General features: G+C 39.2%; 1 protein-coding gene across 1 annotated transcript; it reads right to left on the bottom strand.

Moving 5' to 3' along the window:
• Positions 1 to 12,785: 12,785 nt before the first annotated feature.
• On the bottom strand, positions 12,786 to 13,496 carry LOC150036596 (uncharacterized). The gene has a single exon (XM_090313183.1). The coding sequence runs from the start codon at positions 13,494 to 13,496 to the stop codon at positions 12,786 to 12,788; it is 711 nt and encodes a 236-aa protein (XP_090169309.1).
• Between the last annotated feature and the right edge of the window lie 6,885 nt (positions 13,497 to 20,381).

Below are 20,381 nucleotides of genomic sequence, written 5' to 3'. Positions count from 1 at the left end.
AAAAAACACCCACCAAAAGCAATTGAGTGTAATTAAAGCATGTTCTGATACCACATGATGGAACACGAGACATACGCAGCGGAATTAGGATCTAATTACACTTTAATTGCTTCTAATTTAAAGGAAAAATAACATGGACTTGAAGGAAAAAACAGTGAATTAAAAAGGATGGAATACGATCTTTGTAGCTCTCGAACAACACTTTTCCTCACTGAATCTCGACCCGTACTCTTTCGAACCACCACTAGAGTTGACCTACTATCCTCTGGACTTAGAACCGGGTTTTGGGACACGGTGGATGAAGAACACGAGAGAGAGAAAAAGTTGGAAAAAAGAAATGGATTTTGGATTAGGTTTGGGTTTTAAATTTTCAGCCCAATTTTAGAAAATAATTTCGCAAAAATGGCAAAAAAAAACTTTTTTCATTCAAAATGAAAGCCCATTTTACAGAAAAAACCATGCAACAATTGAATGAACCAAATCCATAAAAACCCAACACCTATAATCCACTATTTTAGTGAGCTTAATGTCTCCACTATAAGTCAACACCTAGCACACTATTTTGTTAGTGGAATTATCCAACAAAAGTTTGAATTTTCCCACTAACTTTAATCAAAGGGCAAAATAGTCATTTGGTCAAAGTCAAACTTTGACCAAAACGTCAACATTTTGACTTTTTATGATTTTTTCCATGTTGACTAATTTTGACCTCACGAGCATGAATCCGCATTCATTTTCTCGAAATTCAAATCACATTGGAATACAAAGTCGGTCAAAGTTTGACATTTCAAAGTCAAAAGTCAACTCTTTGACTTTTTACATCTTTGACCATTTCCATTATTTTCGAGCTTCCGAATATGAACGTATTCATATTCTTGATATTTAAATCACATTTAAATATTAAAGCTATATCTCTAAATTGAAAACCCAACCACTATATCACATATACTTGTCGGTTTCTCTCTCTTCACCTAATTCGAACAATTCGAATTATTTTATCATACTATTCTAAGTTTATTCCATATGAGCTAGTAGAGAAACCTAATGGACCTATAGATCATGGGCTCCAATGATCTGAGATTAGCTGGCTAAACTCTTTAGATGGAGCTAATCAACATTCGTTAACTAACGGGTCATTCCACTAGAGTCCCGTAGTTGCACTCCCCCCACTATAGATATATTTGTGTCCATTTGATATAACCGTGATTAGTAAGCTAATACTTCACAGGTTGTTCGTAATCTTGACTGGGTCATAAAAACCGTTTTACCCCTGAGACTACATCTTATTCCTTAAGTTCCACTGATCCTCTAATGAACAATTGGTTTAAGGTCCAACCTATAAACTGAACCCCTCTCGGGCCAAGGAGAGGGTGGGACCCTTGTTCAAGACCTGGATTCAGCACTAAAGGGAACAACCTATCTACTATCCCTATAAAGGGTAGGAGTGAATTTCGTCTTGCACCCTATGTTCCCAGCTATCCACCCGATTTTACCCCTGAAATGGGAGGCTTATTGGGCCAGCGATGATGAGCTGCCCTCACCTATGTAGATCTAAGGGAGTGAATAGGACTTCATAGTTAGCTCAGGATTAAGATTAAGTTACCTAGGTCATCAAGTGACGAAATAGTTAGTCGTATACATAAAACGGCATTTAGAACGTATAAAGTGACTATTTCATGGTTTAGTCTTATGCAAACTCTTTACATAGGATCCCCCCATTCACATATCTCTATATGAACGATTCAGGATCACATCGTTTGTACTAACTACAAAGTGGGCCACATCTATAGTGTCTCAAGAATAAGGCGCCCAACCTTATTCATATACTATAGACCATTTTGGCTATATATTTGAACTTAATCCACCTTTATGTCACTACATAAAGTTCAAACTACATTAAATAGCCTCGGACCTTAGTTTATTGGATTGAAGATTACAATTTCAATAACAACTTTATCGAAAAACAAAGAATATGTTTATTAATTTATAAAGTATGAGTTTTAGGACATAAAATCCAACAGTTAATGATATGTTCGTAGTATGCAATGTAGTAGTGCTTGTCACAAGTTTCCTTGCGCTGAAACCAAGTATAATTCCAACGCAAATTTCTCAGAATAATCCGAGGTCGAACACAGGGATTGTTTTCATTAGTGCGTTACTTATGTGATACATGCAATCGGTTTTTACAATGAACATGAGTTCATAGTTAGCTTAGGATTAAGATTAAGTTACCTAGGTCATCAATTAACAAAATAGACTGTTTTATACATTAAACGACATTTAGAACGTAAAGTGACTATTTCGTGGTTCAGTCTTATGAAAACTCTTTACATAGGATGATAAAACAGACCACCTCTTGTTTCCTTTGGATAACCTACAAATAGGCATAATTTTGAACAATGTTCCAATTTCTTGGGATTTTGTACTAACACATATGCTGGGCAACCCCAAATTCTAAAGTGACTTAAACTACTTTTACACCCTTTCCATAGCTCATAAGGAGTTTCTGAAACACTTTTAGAGGGAACGTTGTTCAAATATGGACCGCAGATTCGAGTGCATACCCCCAAAAGGAATCAGACAATTGAGCATAGATCATCATAGAGCGAACCATATCTAATAAGGTTCGGTTTCTTCTTTTTGATAACTGTTCTGCTGAGGCGTACTAGGTGTAGAGAGTTGGGACTAGATCCCATTTTCTATCAAATAGTCTTGGAATCGTATGTCCATATACTCTCCACCTCAATCTGATCAAAATGTCTTTATTGTTTTACCTAATTCATTCTCAACTTCAACCTTATATTTTTGAACTTTTCGAGAGAATCAGACTTGTGATGAAGCAGGTAAACATGATCATACCTTGAATAATCATCAATAAAATTAATGAAATATTCATACCCACCTCGTGCCTTGACATTCATCGGTCCACAAAGGTCCGAATGTACGAGCACTAAGGGTACTTTGGCTCTGAGACCTTTTTCAGTAAAAGATCTCTTGGTCATCTTTCCTTAAAGATAGGATTCACATGGAGGTAAAGAGTTATTTTCTAACTGACTTAAAAGTCCACTCTTGACCAATCTCCCAATCCTATTGAGATTTATGTGACCAAGTCTAAGGTGCCATAGATAGGCGTTGGAAGAAACCTTTTATTTTTTATTATGTGTTTCTAATGTTCTAAACATTTCAATATTTAAAACAAAATTTGCTCTAGTTGGTCTTAACTTATATAAGTTGTCTTCAATTGTAGCAGAACAAATTTGAATACCTTTACAAAAAATGAACGCTTCATTTATATTAAAAGATATTGTATATAATTGTTCTATAATACAAGCGATAGATATCAAATTCCTCTTTATAAGAGGTGCATACAAAACATTTTTAAGTACTAGATATCTATCTTAAAAAAACAACCTCAGATCTCCCAATGCTTCAGCTGAGACAACCTTTCCTGTTCCAACTTTGACGGTTATCTCACCTTCTTCAAGCTTTTTCCAAGAACTAGTTTCCTGAAACGAGAAACAAATATGATTAGTGGCTCCTGAATCTAGTATCAAGATTGAAGTATCATATTCCACTAAACATGTTTCAACGACTAGTAAATCATATTTACCTTGTGCCGTTTTCTCAACTTTCTTCTCTACAAGGTACTTCAGACAATTTCTCTTCTAGTGCCCGTTTTGGTTACAGTGGAAACATTTTCCTTTATCTGTATCCTTCTTTCTCTTTTTTTTTTTTTTTTTTATCTTGGGAGCTTGCCCTTTTCCCTTCTTTTTCATTTGAGCTTTATAGGGTCCAACTATATTTTTAGAGGAAGATCCTCTTATAAATTTTTTCTTAGTGGTAGCAACATTTGCTTTCACTTCCTTCCCCTTACCTAAAGTAAGGTTTTGGAATCGCTGGAGCTCGTTAAGAAGGGTAGTGAGGTTAAATTCTATCTTATTTAAAGACGCATTTGTCTCGAAAGGTATAAAACTCTTTGGAGAGATTGTAAGATAAAGCTAACCTGGTTAGCCTCATCAATGGGTTTGCCATTTACTTCACAAGACATGTTCTCTAACAGAGATCCCTTCCTTCAGCCGTTTCATGTAAATATGCTTAATTGCCTCATGTCTAAGTGACCATGATGGTTGCCTAAACATTTCTCTTAATGAATCTATTATCTATTTAGCCGTAGCTAAGGATTCATGTTTCTTTGCCAAAACATCAGACATGCTGGCAAGAATGTAAACACGGGCCTTTTCATTGGCTCTGACCCATCGATTGTATGCTTCCCGAATAGTTTGGTTAGCATTTGAGGCTGGGGCTTGAGGAAATTCCTCAGTTAAGGCAAATCTTAAATCGTCAACTACTAGTATTGTGTTTAGATTTGATTTCCATGTCGAATAATTATCGCCGTTTAGTTTCTCAGAAGCCAAGAGTTGAATTATCGAGCTATTCATGCTGAAAAGATAAACATATTCTTTTAGAAAATTATAATCACAAAGAAACCAATTTAATTTAGCAAAAACTAATAATGTACCCTTCATTATTATATTTTGCAACGATATTTCAAAAGTTTAGAGTAACCTCCACCGAAGGGCAATCGATTATTCTCTTTTGAACCAAGACAATCTTGACTAGATGCTAACCCCAAAATAACTCTTTATTCTTATAACACTTTACTTATCGTTACTTTGGTCGAGAATATACTAACATCTTAGTAATTCTTGTAAGTGTAACCTTCTATTTTTGGATTTTAGAAACAAGAATCAACATGCTCCCGAAAGTGGAAAGTCAATATGAAAACTGATCTAAGAGAGCCTATCCAGATTTGGAGTTCGCGATGTTCCGAATCCTATAATACAACCCTCCGAAGGGAAAAGTCACTCCAGGGTAGACATGCAGGCGCATTATAGGAATCTTATGGTGCGACCTAATGGAAGAGACCGTGAGATATGTTGTTACATACCCCTCACCCACTTACTATGAACTACTTCCCTTATTCACCTTGATATTGATCCATGCAAACACTTTTCGAAGGGAGTCCGCTCCTAAGCACGACCCAAAACCCTGCATGGACCTCACATGTGAACTCTTAGGGACGCTAGAGCTAAAAGTACGTTACTTCTTTCTGGCTGAAGTGTTCTATAATGGTTTAGGGTATAAAAAATATACTTAGAGATATATTTCAGCTAAATTAAACATATCCTAAGTCTAGGTGATAGATCCATGTATAATCTTATATTGGATTTTAACCTATGATGTCTAGATGATAAACAAATTTTATTACGTCACATCTCTCACGCATGCTCATTAAAACTAGGATTATTTGACTTAGATGCCAGTTTGATCTCCAGGTAGGAGGTGTTCCGTAAACCGACATCTTAAAGACCCCCAACCTTAGACAAGATCTCCCTGGGTAAGTAAATAAGTCTTTGTTTAACAAGTAATCGACCTATTCTAACTCTTTAGAAAAGCCGATTGAAAATGTACCAATTTAATCCTAGGTGAGCATGTGACTTTTACCTTTGTTATAGATTTTAAAGTCTAGGTTATTTTTAACAATTATAAAATAAAATTACAACCATTATAACCCTAGAATCATATATCTATAACATACATTCATACTTGATTATCAAGCTTTAATATAACACTTTATATTAGAAAAAAACTTAACATGCATACTATATACATTATAACAATTATAACATATATCAAATGCATGTACATGTTAACCTATGGTGGGATTTTAAATCTATATGGCATACTATATGCACAACAAGATTCAAAATTTAATTAAAACATACATCTACATGCATAATTAATTAAACACCCTAAAATGGATTGGTTTTGGCTCTTAAATTAAGGTAACAATTAAATTATTACAATAATAATTTGGTGTAGTACAAAAAACTGCTCTCGTACCAGCTTCAAACACTCGAACCGGCCCAAAAACTCCAAAAATTAGGTTAAACCGGTCAAACTGGCTCAACTGGACCATTCCAGACAATCTGGACCGGCTGGTCAGCTAATGCAGGTCTATAGAAGCCGCGAGGTGCGGGTCGCGCGAAGCGGAGTGGGTGGGCAGCGAATCGGGTCGATCTGGGCGGGAAATGCGGGCGCAAGCAGGCGGTGGCGAACCAGGTTGCGCGGGTCGTGAGCTAGGTCGAAGCATAAAATGGGTCGAAAACTGTTGATAGCTGGCGGGCACGTGGGGATTCTCCAAACTGGGTTGGATCACGAGCTGTAGTTCGGGTCTGGGAGAAAGTCTCGAGTCTGTGGCAAAAACCGGTATGTGATAAAATTTTTTCTCCATTTTGAAGCTGTTCTCTTCCCTGGAACCGAGCAATTACAACCTAATTTCAACTCTAATTACTCTAACAAATTTACAGACACTTTTTCACACATTAATGTTCATAAACATGTGAGCAATTACAAATTAATACTACAAAAAAAACTTAATTTAATTGCCAAAACCTAAAAATCATTTTAGTATCCAATCTCAATTTTATCTAATAAATTGATACCCACCACATGCAATTGAGTAAAATTAAAGCATGCTCTGATACCACATGATGGAAAAAACGACATGCGCAGCGGAAATAAGAATCGATTTTACTCTAATTGCCCAAAATAAACATGTAACCCTAAAAGAATTAATTAGGGTTATTTTGAAATAATACCTTTGAAGCTCCCGAAACTCGTCTATCTCCATCCGAACACGAACAGATCACCACTAGAGCTGACCTACTATTCTTTAGACTTAGAACCGGGCTGTGGGACCCGATGGAAGAAGAACCCGAGAGAGAGAAAAAGAGATGGAAAAAGTATAGTGAAATTGGGTTGGGTTTGATTTTTTTTTTCAGCCAAATTTTAGAAACTAATTTTGCAAAATCTCCAAAAGTTTTTAATCCAAAAACACAAGCCCATATTTATAGAAAAGCTCCATGCAAAATTGCATGAAAAAACTTCAGAAAAACCCAATACCTAGAATCCACTATCTAAGTGGACTTAATGTCTCCACTATAAGCCAACGCCTAGTCCACTATTTTGTTAGTGGAATTATCCAACAAAAGTTTGGATTTTCCCACTAACTTTAATCAAAGGGCAAAATAGTCATTTGGTCAAAGTCAAACTTTGACCAAAAAGTCAACATTTTGACTTTTTATGATTTTTTCCGTGTTGACTAATTTTGACCTCCCGAGCATGAATCCACATTCATTTTCTCGAAATTCAAATCACATTTGAATATAAGGTTGGTCAAAGTTTGACTTTTCAAAGTCAAAAGTCAACGTATTTTCGAGCTTCCGAATATGAATGTATTCATATTCTTGATATTTAAATCACATTTAAATATTAAAGCTGTATCTCTAAATTGAAAAATCGACCACTATATCACATATACTTGTTGGTTTCTCTCTCTTCACCTAATTCGAACAATTCAAATTATTCTATCATTCTGTTCTGAGTTTATTTCATATGAGCTAGTAGAGGAACCTAATGAACCTATAGATCATAGGCTCCAATGATCCGAGATTAGCTGGCTAAACACTTTAGATGGAGCTAATCAACATTCGTTAACTAACGGGACATTCCACTATAGTTCTGTAGTTGCACTCCCCTCACTATAGATATATTTGTATCCATTTGATATAACTATGAGTAGTAAGCTAATCCTTCACAAGTTGTTCGTAATATCGGCTGGGTCATAAAAATCGTTTTACCCCCGAGACTACATCTTATTCCTTAAGTTCCACTGATCCTCTAATGAACAATTGGTTTAAGGTCCAACCTATAAGCTGAACCCCTTTCGGGCCAATGAAAGGGTGGGGCCCCTTGTTCAAGACCTAGATTAAGTACTAAAGGGAATAACCTATCTACTATCCCTATAATGGGTAGGAGTGAATTCCATCTTGCACCCTATGTTCCCAGCTATCCACCTGATCTTACCCATGAAATGGAAGACTTATTGGGTCAACGATAATGAACTGCCCTCACCTATGCAGATCTAAGGATAATTCTGAATGAACGGGAGTTCATAGTTAGCTTAAGATTAAGATTAAGTTACCTAGGTCATCAATTAACGAAATAGTAAGTTTTATAGATTAAACGACATTTAAAATGTAAAAGTGACTATTTCATGGTTCAGTCTTATGTAAACTCTTTACATAGGATGCCCCCAGTTTCATGTCTCCACATGAACGGTTTAGGATCACATCATTTGTACTAACTACAAAATGGGCCGCATCCATAGTGTCCCCAGAATAAGGCGCCCAACCTTATTCATATACTATAGACCATTTTGGCTATATATATTTGAACTTGATCCACATTTATGTCACTACATAAAGTTCAAACTTAAACTTAATAGCCTTGGAACCTTAGTTTATTGGATTCATGAATATAGAATTTAAATTTACTAAAGATTTTCAATAACTACTTTATTGAACAAAATATGATATTACAAACTACGAGTTTTAGGACATAAAATCCAACAATGGGTCCCTCATTGGATTCTGTTGGAGCAGTCTCTTTAGGATCCGAAATGGCCAGGGCCATTCTCTGCGAAGCCACCGCCAACTCCTCCTCTGACGGGAGGGGCTGGTTCACAACTCCGGCCTCCAGTAACCCTCTATCGTTCTCTAAATGGCTCAAAATACTCCCAAATACCTCATTGTCATCCTTTCATTTCAGTTTGCTCTTGGTCAAAGGTACTGGGAGCGCCACCTCAAGTCTAGTGGCAGGGGCACTCTCCGTGCTCGGCCCCTCACGGTAGGTGGGTGGTTTTGCGGCTACAGAGGTTTTTCATCGGGGTTTTCCAGTGATTCTTGGGGATGGCTTTGGCTGGGCGACGAGGCAGCGGTTGGCAGCGAGGAAAGCCGCCTCCCGCACGGTGACGGGGGCATGGGAAGGGGACAATAGCTGGGAAGAAGAGTGGGATGATTGTCCAGCCATTGGTTTGGTTGAGTGAAAGAGGTTGGAAATTTGTTGTTCTTTGGAAGAAAGGTCGGAAGGGGACGGGTATGCAGAGAGAATTTTAGCTTAGGGTTTTTCACGAAATGATGCAAGTGAGCTCTCGGGCTTAAGAGGGGGTACGATTTATAGGTTGGGCCTTGATGGGCCCAACGCAATCGCTGTGTGGCAGGCTTCGGTATTCCAAAAAGCTTGTCGTGCCCCTCCCCATTATGACTTAGCAGGAAATGACGTCCTTTCATCTGCTAAGTAATAATTCCCTTGGGAGCTGAAGCAATTCGACTATACTCTCCGCGAATATTTTATATTTTTTTCTTTTATTTACTAGAACGGACGCAATGTTAAGTGTTTAACGCAGTGCATCCATTACCGCAAATGCATATTTGCAGAGGATGGGTACAACGTATGTATTAGCGCAACATAACCATCAACACAACGCATTTCTGGAGGACGGGCGCACGGTATTTCTACCAGCGCAACACATCCATCAACATAGTGTGCATTTGCGGAGGATTTGCACAATGTACATACAAGCGCACTCATCTGTCAACGCAATGCATTTTTGGAAGACCGACGCATAGTGTACCTAATAGCGCAGAATACACCTGTCATCGCAATGCATACCTGATGTTATTTATGGTATCACCAACATCACAACGCTTATCCCAAAGCCAAATAGTTAAGACGTTGCGGTGTTCATTTATAACATTCATTCACAGAAAATTGAGATCAACGCAAACTGAGACTGGAATGGAAATAAATTCAACTAAGCATGAAACTAAATTAATGTAAGCAATAAACTAATTTTAATAACCCAATAACAAAGCAGTAAAGAAAGCGGTAAAGATAGTGGTAGGGATGCTGTTTAAAGAAGGTTCTTCAGAGTTACCCCAATCGCATCCCTGCAAGCGATCAGTCTTGCTTGCCTAAGTCGATGGTCTCTATGCGTCGTTCAACATTGCCCCCATAGTAGGCTTAATCCGTTGACCATTGACTTTGAATGCACTGTTTCCATCCTCGTTTGTTAACTCCACTATGCCATAGGAGAAGATAGTCTTGATGTAGAATGGCCCAGACCAGCGGGACTTCAACTTTCCTGGAAACAATCACAAACGTGCGTTAAATAAAAGTACTTGTTGACCCATGAAGAACATCCTCTTTCTTATGTGGTCATCATGCCATTTCTTGGTTCTCTCTTTATAAAGCTTGGCATTTTCATAGGCATTCATTCGCCACTCAACTAGCTCATTCAACTACAACTTCTAGACTTCCCCAGCATTTAACAGATCAAAATTCAGCTTTTTAATTGCCCACATTGCCTTATGTTCTAGCTCGAGAGGTAGATGGCAAGTCTTTTCGAAGACCAAGGCATATGGGGACAAACCGATTGGAGTTTTGAAGGCAGTCTGTATGCCCAATGTGCTTTATCAAGCTTGGGTGACCAATCTTTCCTGGAGGTACTGACTACCTTCTCGAAGATGGTCTTGATTTCTTTGTTGGAGATTTCTGCCTGCCCATTGGTTTATGGGTGATACGCAGTTGCAACTCTATGGCTAACATTAAATTTGATCAATAGGTTGGTGATGATGCGGTTGATCAAATGTGTGCCTTCATCACTAATTAATGCACGTGGCATTCCATATCGCGTGAAGATGTTTTTCTTGAGAAATTTTGTCACCGTGGCCGCATCGTTTTTAACGCATGCGATGGCCTCAACCCACTTTAAAACATAATCAACCGCAACCAAAATATATTGATGACCCTCTGAAGGCGGAAATGGGCCCATGAAGTCAATTCCCCATACATCAAACAGTTCAATTTCTAAGATCGAAGTCAAAGACATTTCATCCTGTCTAGACATGTTCCCTGTTCTCTAGTACTTTCACATTACAAAACATGGGTATGGGCATCCTTGAATAGCGTTGGCCAAAAATAGCCGCTTTGTAGAACTTTTGCGGCAGTCCGCTGCCCCCCAAAATGTCCTCCATAAGGGGACTCATGAAAAAGTTCTAAAATGTGCTTGGTTTCGTACTCAGGAATGCATCCACGCAGAATATGATTAGGCCCAAGTCGATACAAGAATGGGTCATCCCAAAAATAAAACTTGACTTCGTGTCTCAACTTCTTCTTCTACTGGTATGAATAGTCTTCGGGTACTTGGCCACAACTATGAAGTTTACAATGTCCGCATACCATGGGACATTAATGCATACTGTCATAAGTTGCTCGTCAGGGAATCTCTTCAATCTCTCTCTCTTTCTTCTGAACCTCGCAATTTTCTATCGTGATAAATGATCTGCGACTTGGTTCTCAGTGTCCTTCTAGTCTTTGATTTCTAGGTCAAATTCTTGCAGGAGTAATACCCATCTAATCAGTCTTGGTTTTGCGTCCTTTTCCATCGTGAGGTATTTAATCGCAGAATGATCAGTATGCACCACTACATTTGATCCAATCAGGTACTACCGAAATTTCTCCAGGGCAAACACTACTGCGAGCATTTCTTTTTCTGTGGTTGTATAATTTTCTTGTGAATCATTCAACGTATTATTGGCATAATAGATAGGATGCAAAGCTCTGTCTTTTCGTTGGCTCAAGACTACGCCCACTACATATCCACTTGCATCACACATCAGTGCAAACGGTTGCATCCAGTCGGCGTTACCAGAATTGGTGCGGTGATGAGTGCATTTCTCAGCTTGTGGAACGCTTCGTCGCATGCATCATTAAAATCATATTCACGGTCAATCTCGAGGAGTGCACTTAGGGGTCTTGTGATTTGAGAAAAGTTGCAGATGAATCTTCAATAGAACCCCGCATGTCCCAGAAAACTCCTAAGTGTTTTTACATTGATTGGTGGTGGTAACTTGGATATTGCGTCAATTTTTGCTTGATCCACTTCCAAATCTGCCTTTGATATATTGTGACCTAGCACTATTCCTTTTTTCTACCATAAAATGGCATTTCTCCCAATTCAAAACCAAATTTTTTTCAACGCATCTCTTAAAAAAATTTTCCTTATTTGATAAACACGATTCATAGGTGTTGCCAAAAATCGAAAAGTCATCCATGAACACCTCGACTGACTCCTCCAGGAAATCTGAGAAAATGGCCATCATACACCTTTGGAAGGTGTCTGGTGCATTACAGAGTCCAAATTCCATGTGACAGAACGCAAATGTGCCGAATGGGCATCTGAAAGTTGTTTTGTCCTGATCTTCGGCACAACTGCAATCTAGTTATACCCTGAATAGCCATCAAGAAAGCAAAAGAATTCATTCCTTGCAAGTCGATCCAACATTTGATCAATAAACGGTAGTGGAAAATGGTCCTTCTTTGTGGCCAAATTTAGCTTGCGATAATCCATGCATATTCTCCACCCCGTGGTTGTTCTGGTTGGAATTAATTCATTTTTACTGTTGGTGACGACTGTCACGCCCCCTTTCTTTGGAACGTACTGCACTAGGCTTACCCAGCAGCTATCAGATATGGGGTAAATGACACCTGCATCAAGCCACTTCACAATCTCTTTCTTGACAGCCTCCCTCATGGCAGGGTTCAAACGACCTGCCTCTCTACGGATCTTGTTTTTCCCTCTTCAAGATAGATCTTGTGCATATAATACGAGGGACTGATCCCTCGAATGTCTGCTAAGGTCCATCCCAAGGCTTTCACATATTTCTTGAGGATTTGAATAAGTGCTTCCTCATTTTCTTTGCTTAGTGAGGCATAGATTATACTGGTAGAGTGTCGTTGCCTCCTGAATAAACACATTTGAGGTGCACTGGTAGTGCATTCAACTCCAACATGGGTGGTTCTTCCAAAGATGGCTTAGTTCACTGTGTTGATCGTTCAGATAACTTTATTGTTTCAAAATCTGGGTCAGTTTGTATTGCAGCGCAATTCTCCTCCAGCATTGCGCCAACCTCAAAGTCTTCTTCCTTCGATTCTTCTTCAAACTCGTGCCATTGTTCTTCCTGCAGTTCTCCAATATACTGGCAGTTTTCCATATCATCTAGGTATTTCAACGCATTGAGAACGTTGAATTTTGCTTGCTGATTGTCAACTTCTATGGTGAGTTCTCCTTTTTGTACATCGATCAGCGCTCGCCCTGTTGCGAGAAATGGGCGACCTAATATGATCGACACCTCAGTGTCAGCTTCATAATCCAGTATAATAAAGTCAGCAGGAAAGATGAATTTATCCACTTGCACGAGTACGTTTTCTATTTTGCCCTCTAGATGCGTTATTGATCTGTCAGCCAACTGCAACTTAACTGTGGTGGGTCTTACGTTGCCAATGTTTAACTTATTGAAGATTGATAAGGGCATGAGGTTGATACTTTCCCCTAAGTCACATAGTGCATTTCTGACTTCTTTACCCCCGATCGAGCATGGCAGTGTGAAGCTCCCTGGATCTTTCATTTTCTTGGGGATGTTGTTTTGGAAGAGTGCAATATACTCATACGTTAGTGCGACGGTTTCATTTTCCCCGATCTTCCTCTTGTTGGCGAGTATGTTCTTGAGGAACTTCACATAGCTAGTCATCTGTTCCAGTGCTTCTACTAAGGGAATGTTGATATGTAGCTATTGGAGAACATCCAGGAACCTCGTGAATTTTTTACTATCATCTTTCTTTTTCAACCTAGACGGGAAAGGTAGAGGATCCCGCTGTACTTCCTGATCGTTTGACTATTCCTTGAGGTCCCTTGCTTTCTGTGTTCTTGGGGTTGGAGTTTGGATGACTTTGGTTCTGGGTTTTGTTGAGATTCATTCTTCGTAGAGGTAGTTGCTTCTAAACTAGTAGATTTGTTGTTTGTAACTGAGTGGTCATTATTGGTGATTGAGTCTTCTGGCCGTTCTACTGATTCTGGTACTGATGGCATGGGGACCATCTTTCTACCACTTCTCTATGTCACTGCTTGACATTGTTCCTTACCGCTTTGTCCTCGTGCTTCCGAGCTGCTGGGCAGCATACCAGGTGATCTATTCTTAAGCTCGTTCGCAAGCTGTCCAACCTGCACCTCTAAATTTCTAATGGAGGAAGCTTGCAATTGCATGATTGCCTCGTTCTTTTCGATATATTGTTTCAATAGTGCTTTCAAAGACGAGGTACTAGAAGAGGTGTTAAAAGAGGATGATTGGTTGTGCGGCTGTCTACTCTGATAATTACCCTGGCTTTGATTCTGATGATGGAAAATCGGAGGATTACCTCAATTCTCGGAATGACTGTTCTGTAGATTCTTTTGACCCCGCTGGTCGTGTTCCCTCCCCAACTGAAGTTGGGTTGATTCCGCCAACCAGGGTTGTATGTGTTGCTGAATAGGTTATTGTGAATAGGGAATACAGACTATGGATTTGGTGGGCAGACTTCCACCGAGTGCCCCTCTCCGCATTGGATGCAGCTTATTGCTGCCACTTGCATCAGCGCATTGGCTTGCGCTGCACTTTGAGAGAGATGTCCTTGATTAATAGCCATAGTCTTGAGGAGCGAGGTGAATGCGGCCCTCTGGGCGGCCAATGTGGTCATTGTATCAGCTGGTACAATGGCACTTTCTGCTTTTCTTCGCTCCAGGCCTCTTCCTCCATACCCATCATCCATCCAGTCATCTATATTTCGCGAGATGTGATCTAAGATGACCTTCGCTTCCGTATACATCTTATCCATGAACCCTCATGCTGCGGAGGCGTCAGCAATTACTTGCGTTGATCTATCCAAGCCATTATAGAAGTTTCCATAAGAACGCAATCGAGAATCTTGATATGCAGACAGTTCTTTATCAATCTTCTGAATCGCATCCATGCGGTGCTCAGAGTTTCATTTTCCATATGATCAAAATTTAACACGTCCCTTCGTTTTCTTGCGTTGATGGCGGGCAGGAAAAATTTCTTCATAAACCTCTCAACCAACTGGTCCCTTGAATTGATTTCATTTGGCTCTAATGAATGAGCCCACCTCTTTGCTTCATCCCGAAGTGTATACGGAAAGAGATATAATCTGATACCTTCAGGAGTAATGTCAGGAATGGAGAATGTATTGCACATTTCTACGAAGTTGGTCAAGTGTGCATGTGGGTCTTCTCCTTGTAGACCTCCAAACTGGCCCGCATTCTGGATCATTTGTAGCATGACCGACTTAATTTTGAATCTTACATTCTCCTCCAACGTGGGTCTTGCAATTCCGGGCAAGAATTCATATAAATTCGGTGCCACATAGTTCCTCATTAGAATATTGTGGTCGGCGGCTAGAAAAACTGGGTCTTGCGCCGGCCGATTAATTCCTTGATTCCCTTCGAGCCTATCATTATTGTTAGCCATGTTCATTCTTTGCCTTATACGGTTCTGGCGTGCTCGTGCATGAAAGGTACGCTCAATCTGTAGGTCGACTTTGAATTCTGGTTCAATCCTAGTACTCATACACCGTCAGCCTATTCTCCGCGTAAATAGACAGTACAACAGAGATCTGTCCTGCAAAATACCATGAAAATATTCAACACCAAAAATTGCCAATCCCCAGCAACGACGCCAAAAACTTGTAATAAATTTTCTTAATCGTGTATCACCAATAACTTGTTAGGTTGCTGACGACATATACATGTATATATATGTATGCGCTTTGCGACAATGATATTATGCGATACTACATTCTAAGTGATATATGCGGTGATGCTTAGATGAGTTCGTAGTATGTGTTCGTGTAATGTTCGCGTGTGACAAGTTTTCTTATGCTGGAACCAACTAAGGTTCCGCTTTCCCTTGTCTTATACCTTTCAGTGATCGGCCACGTTCCCATATTTCTATGGTGAAACAGGGATGAACATAGTGAACGCAAGGTTATTTCCATCTATGGAAATACTTCTCGTGTTAGTTAACGTATTTTTCCAACCTTCTTTCGAGAGGCGGAATAACATCTTCACTTTTGCTCTCACAGGTGAAGATGTCATCGAGCATGCTTTAGCTAAACTCAGCCGATTTATTCATCGAAGATTAACTTACTCGCTTAATCCTTCCCCTTACCCTGGGGATTAGTTTCACATGATGAAGAAAATGGATAATGAATGTATGGAGAAGAATTGTGAAATAATGATGAATACGATAATGATATTAAAATCTAAAGATAAGCGTTTGTTACAGATAGTGAATGAAAGTTTAGAGATGAACACAGTAGATGAATAGAAAATGAGAACAAATATGTAAAGAGTCTCAACGTCTTGACATGGATCCCGATTGGAGACGATTTACTTATCGGCGTGTGGTAGAAATGGAGTGGAAAACGTCTCTCTCAGGCTTGTTTTCCAGGTAGAAGTGATCTTTTGCATAGAGCTTCTTCTTTGGGAATGGAAATAATTGCTTGCTCCAGAGACTTACCTCTCGGTTTTGTCTCGTCTTTCTCCCTAAATTTCTATAAATTGTCTCTTCAGACCAGCTTCCTTTCTTTGAATTCGATGAAGCTATTTATAGACCTTGGCACCTTCTATATCAGTGGTCCCACTCTGAAAAGCTGATAATTCCTGCTATGGCTTGGTGGAAACGTCTGCTCTGCTCTACAATGAATTTGTCATAATTGTACAATAGAAAAGTTGTATAATGTCAGAAGTCCTTGCGAATGCATCGCTCTTTACATCTATGATCGATCGCTGCATGCGGTGTAATTGTTTTGATCTTTTATCGATTGCCGCATGCGATGGAAATGCATTGATCGTTTGAGTCCATGATCGATCGTCGCATGCACTGCAATTGCGTTGTTCTTTTTCGTTCTTGATCGATTGCCGCATGCAGTGTGAATAGGTTGTTCATTTTTTGTCCTCGAGCGGTTGTCGCATGCGGTGACCTGTTTCTTGCAAAACAAAGACTTGGACATTCCACTTTGCCATCGCAATAGGGTTAGCGGGTGTGCTTATGACACTTTACAATTTTTGCGTTTCTAAGCCAATTTCTATATAGTCGATGCAACTTTTCCTTCTTTTTGCTGCATAATCTAAATAAAACAGTATAAATAACTTGTATTTCTACAAGTTATCACGTAGCGTTACAATGCTGTGAAGATAAAACTACATTAAAAATGCAGTTTCTGCTCTTACTCTTCATCTTCTTCTTCATTTTTTCTCCCAACCCAAGCCTCCCTCATCCTGTTCTGCCAATTTCCTTTACTTTCTTCATCATAAACACATTTTTCTCATTGTTTTCCTCCAAATATCCACATATTTCCCTTGGGTTGATTGATTATTTTGTTGGTTTTTCTCCAACTAGCGAGTTTTCGAGCGTTGTTTTTATCTCTCCACTTCAAGGAAAGATTTTTCCTTTCTTTGTTGATTATTGCATATATTTGTGGAATTGTTAAGAGATTTCTTTATTTTGCATGAATTCTTGCTTCTTTTGAATGGGTTGGAAGATTTAGATACGTTGATTTTGAATATATGAATAAATTGTTGGGATTTTCTGTATGCAAGTGAATTTTTGTGTGGTTATTGAGAGTTTGAAGTGGTTTTTGGATAGGAGTTGAGAAGGGGTTATGAGAGTTTATCTAGGAACCAAATTTTTTGAGTTTACCTTTTTTATAGAAATCTTTTTCATGGGTCTTAGGAGATTAGGAAGAAGGGAAGCTAGTTCTAGTAGGTGTGGGCAACACCAAGATCTAGTTTTCGAGCACCCTAGGTTTTGCTCTCAAGGGGCCCTAGATAGACACCACTATGTAGTGTCTTATAGGAAGATGTTCCCAGAGAGAGCCTTATTCCCTAAAGGCCAACTTTTACCCACATATCACTGCTACTATGGAGTAGAGGGGGTAGGAGTTTTTGTCAGCCCGTCCTGGCGAGGCGGTTGTCTCATTAGTTAAAGAGTTTTATGCCAACGTCGATGATAGTAGGGACTATTCGATGGTAAGAGGCATTATGGTTTTCTTTTCATCATTTTGCATCAATGAAGCCTATGGTCTACGTGACTTCAATGATGAGTACAGTGGGTTCTGTTCTGAGCAGTTCCCCAAGGAGGAGGTAATAAAGGCATTATGTGGTCCGGTAGTTTAGTGGGTCGGGTCTAGAGGAGTGGTTGTGAGATTCAAAGGGATGGTATATCCGTCACTGGCCAAATCTGGCATGCCTTTGTATGTTCCAAGTTGATGCCAGTTCTATGGCTCATAAACGTCACGAAGGATCGGGTTAAACTCCTATACTTTCTAGTCCAAGGAATGTCCATTAACATCGGACAAGTCATTAGGGCTTCGATCCATCGTTGTGGATGGTGTTCCACCACTGGTAGCATAGGACACCCTAGCTTGATTATGAGTTATGTTGTAAGTCTAGGGTTGAGATTTTCGATGACGAAGAGAGGATGGAGGGTCAAACCGCCATTTATAGGTCTTCAGTTGCCACCTTCCATGGGTGAGGTGTAGAAGGGCATAGTTCAGACGATGAAGGGGAAGACGAGGATGTCCTAGCGACAAGCAGCTTCTTGATACTGGTCCCCAGGCCAGTATGAGATTCCGGTGGTAGAGGAATCTTATGAGGAGGAGACCATGAGGGTAGCCACTGAAGTGCTCAGGGTGGCCACTAAGTCACTTCGGGTGAGTCACAAGGCTACAAGTCGGGCGAAGCGAATGGAGAGGACATTAAACTTCATTTCTGCCGAAAACTGCCTCTATTACGACAACATCAGATTCTGGTGCAGTCTTTAGATAGACCCGGATCGCTTGACTCCGATTGAGGTTAGTTTTCTTCTCCTTCTCCCTTCTTATTTTATTTTTCGTCAATTTTTATTTTTATTTTTACTTTTTTTCATTTTCATTTTTTGTCATTTTTCGTTTTAGCTTTTATTTCTTATAGTTTTGCTAACATTTTGTTTGTTTTGTAGGTTGTTTTTTTTGTAGTTTTTATTTTATTTTTGTCTTAATGTAGGACACTCCAGAGCCTAATCGAGCGAGGAGGAGATGTCCGAACACCACCATATCGTGCGAGCATCATTTTTAGGGGAGGTTTTCTTGTTGGGATTGGTATCCTAATTCTTCTAGAGCCTCAATATCCAATAAACAAATCTCCATGGTTATTGTATGTAAACTTAAGCATTTATATGAGATATACAAGTGGATCATCCCTTAAGTGATAACCTAAATAGGTTTGTAATATAAGGATTAAGGAGGGATACCTGATCCTGGTGACACTTCAGATACAACCCGCTTTGTAGAGGATTGAAAGTGTTGTGAACTACTAGAGATGGTAGATCCTAACCATTCATGTGGAGACATGCGAGTAGGGGTGTCTTATACAAAGAGTTTGTATAAGACCGGACCACAAGATGACTAGTCTCTGTATATAATGTCGTTGATACTGGAGACTTACATCTCACCTAAACGACCATAGGTGACATGACTTCAATCCTGACTATTTTGGGAACTCTTACCTTTAAGGGCGGTCCTTTGATTAGTATGGGTGAGAGTGGCCAGATTGCCAACTCAACATGCCTACCTTTTTGGGGTCTGATTTGGGAGCTGGTAACTCAGTTACACAAGATGGAATTCACTTCTTCGCCAAAGCAGGGGCATATAGATAGATTGCTCCCTTAAGGGCTGATTCCGGGTCTTGAACATAGTGGCCATAGCTTCTCTTTTTAAGACAAGACTCAGTCATAGTAGGACTATGACTTATGTTTATTAGAGGGATCAGTGGTACTTAAGGAGTTAGATGTAACTATAGGGCATAATAGTTATTTGCCCAGCTGTACTAACAAGCAATCTATCAAAGGTTATCGCACTGTTGATTGGATAAATATGGACACATAATATATTTGTAGTAAGAAGAGTTCAGTTGTCGGTCTTTAGTGGAATGTCTAGCAGTTAACAGATGGTGGATCCCATTACTAAAGAGTTTAGTCAGTTATTCACGTACCGTTGGAGCTTTAAGCTACAAATCCATAAGGTCTCCTTGGTAGCTCAATGGATTCAAGTCGAGAATCAGTTCTTGGTGTTGATTTGAACTATTCAAATTGACAAGAGGTAATATGATTATATATGATATGATTGGTGTCATGTATGAGATACATCAAGTGAAGGATTAATATAAAGAAGATTTACGTTAAGGACCATGAAAGGTTTATATGTTTCATGAGATGAAATATTAATACTATAGGTTATACATATAGTATGGTAAGTTGGTTATCATATATGTTTATAATAATATTAATTATCGGATAATTATCTCTTTTTCTCTAATAATCAATTGAGTGGGAGGTTATTGGTAGTTTCATGGTAAACGTGAGATAAAAGAAAAAATGTTTTCCTAAATTTAGTAGTTGTTGAAAGACTTTCCACTCTCAGAAGTTACTCACAGAAAGGCTGTTAAGTGAATTAGATTTACTAAAAAATAGCTGAAGACAGACTAAACGATAGTGGAGTGACACTACACGATAGTTCACTCAACTGGCCATTAGTAAGTGATCGCG

This window comes from Benincasa hispida, chromosome 4, assembly GCF_027475165.1.
Source record: "Benincasa hispida cultivar pf3 chromosome 4, pf3_genome.v1.1, whole genome shotgun sequence".
Classification (NCBI taxonomy): domain Eukaryota; kingdom Viridiplantae; phylum Streptophyta; class Magnoliopsida; order Cucurbitales; family Cucurbitaceae; genus Benincasa; species Benincasa hispida.
The sequence above is the reverse complement of the archived record's forward strand: the minus strand, read 5'-3'. Positions and strand labels throughout refer to the sequence as shown.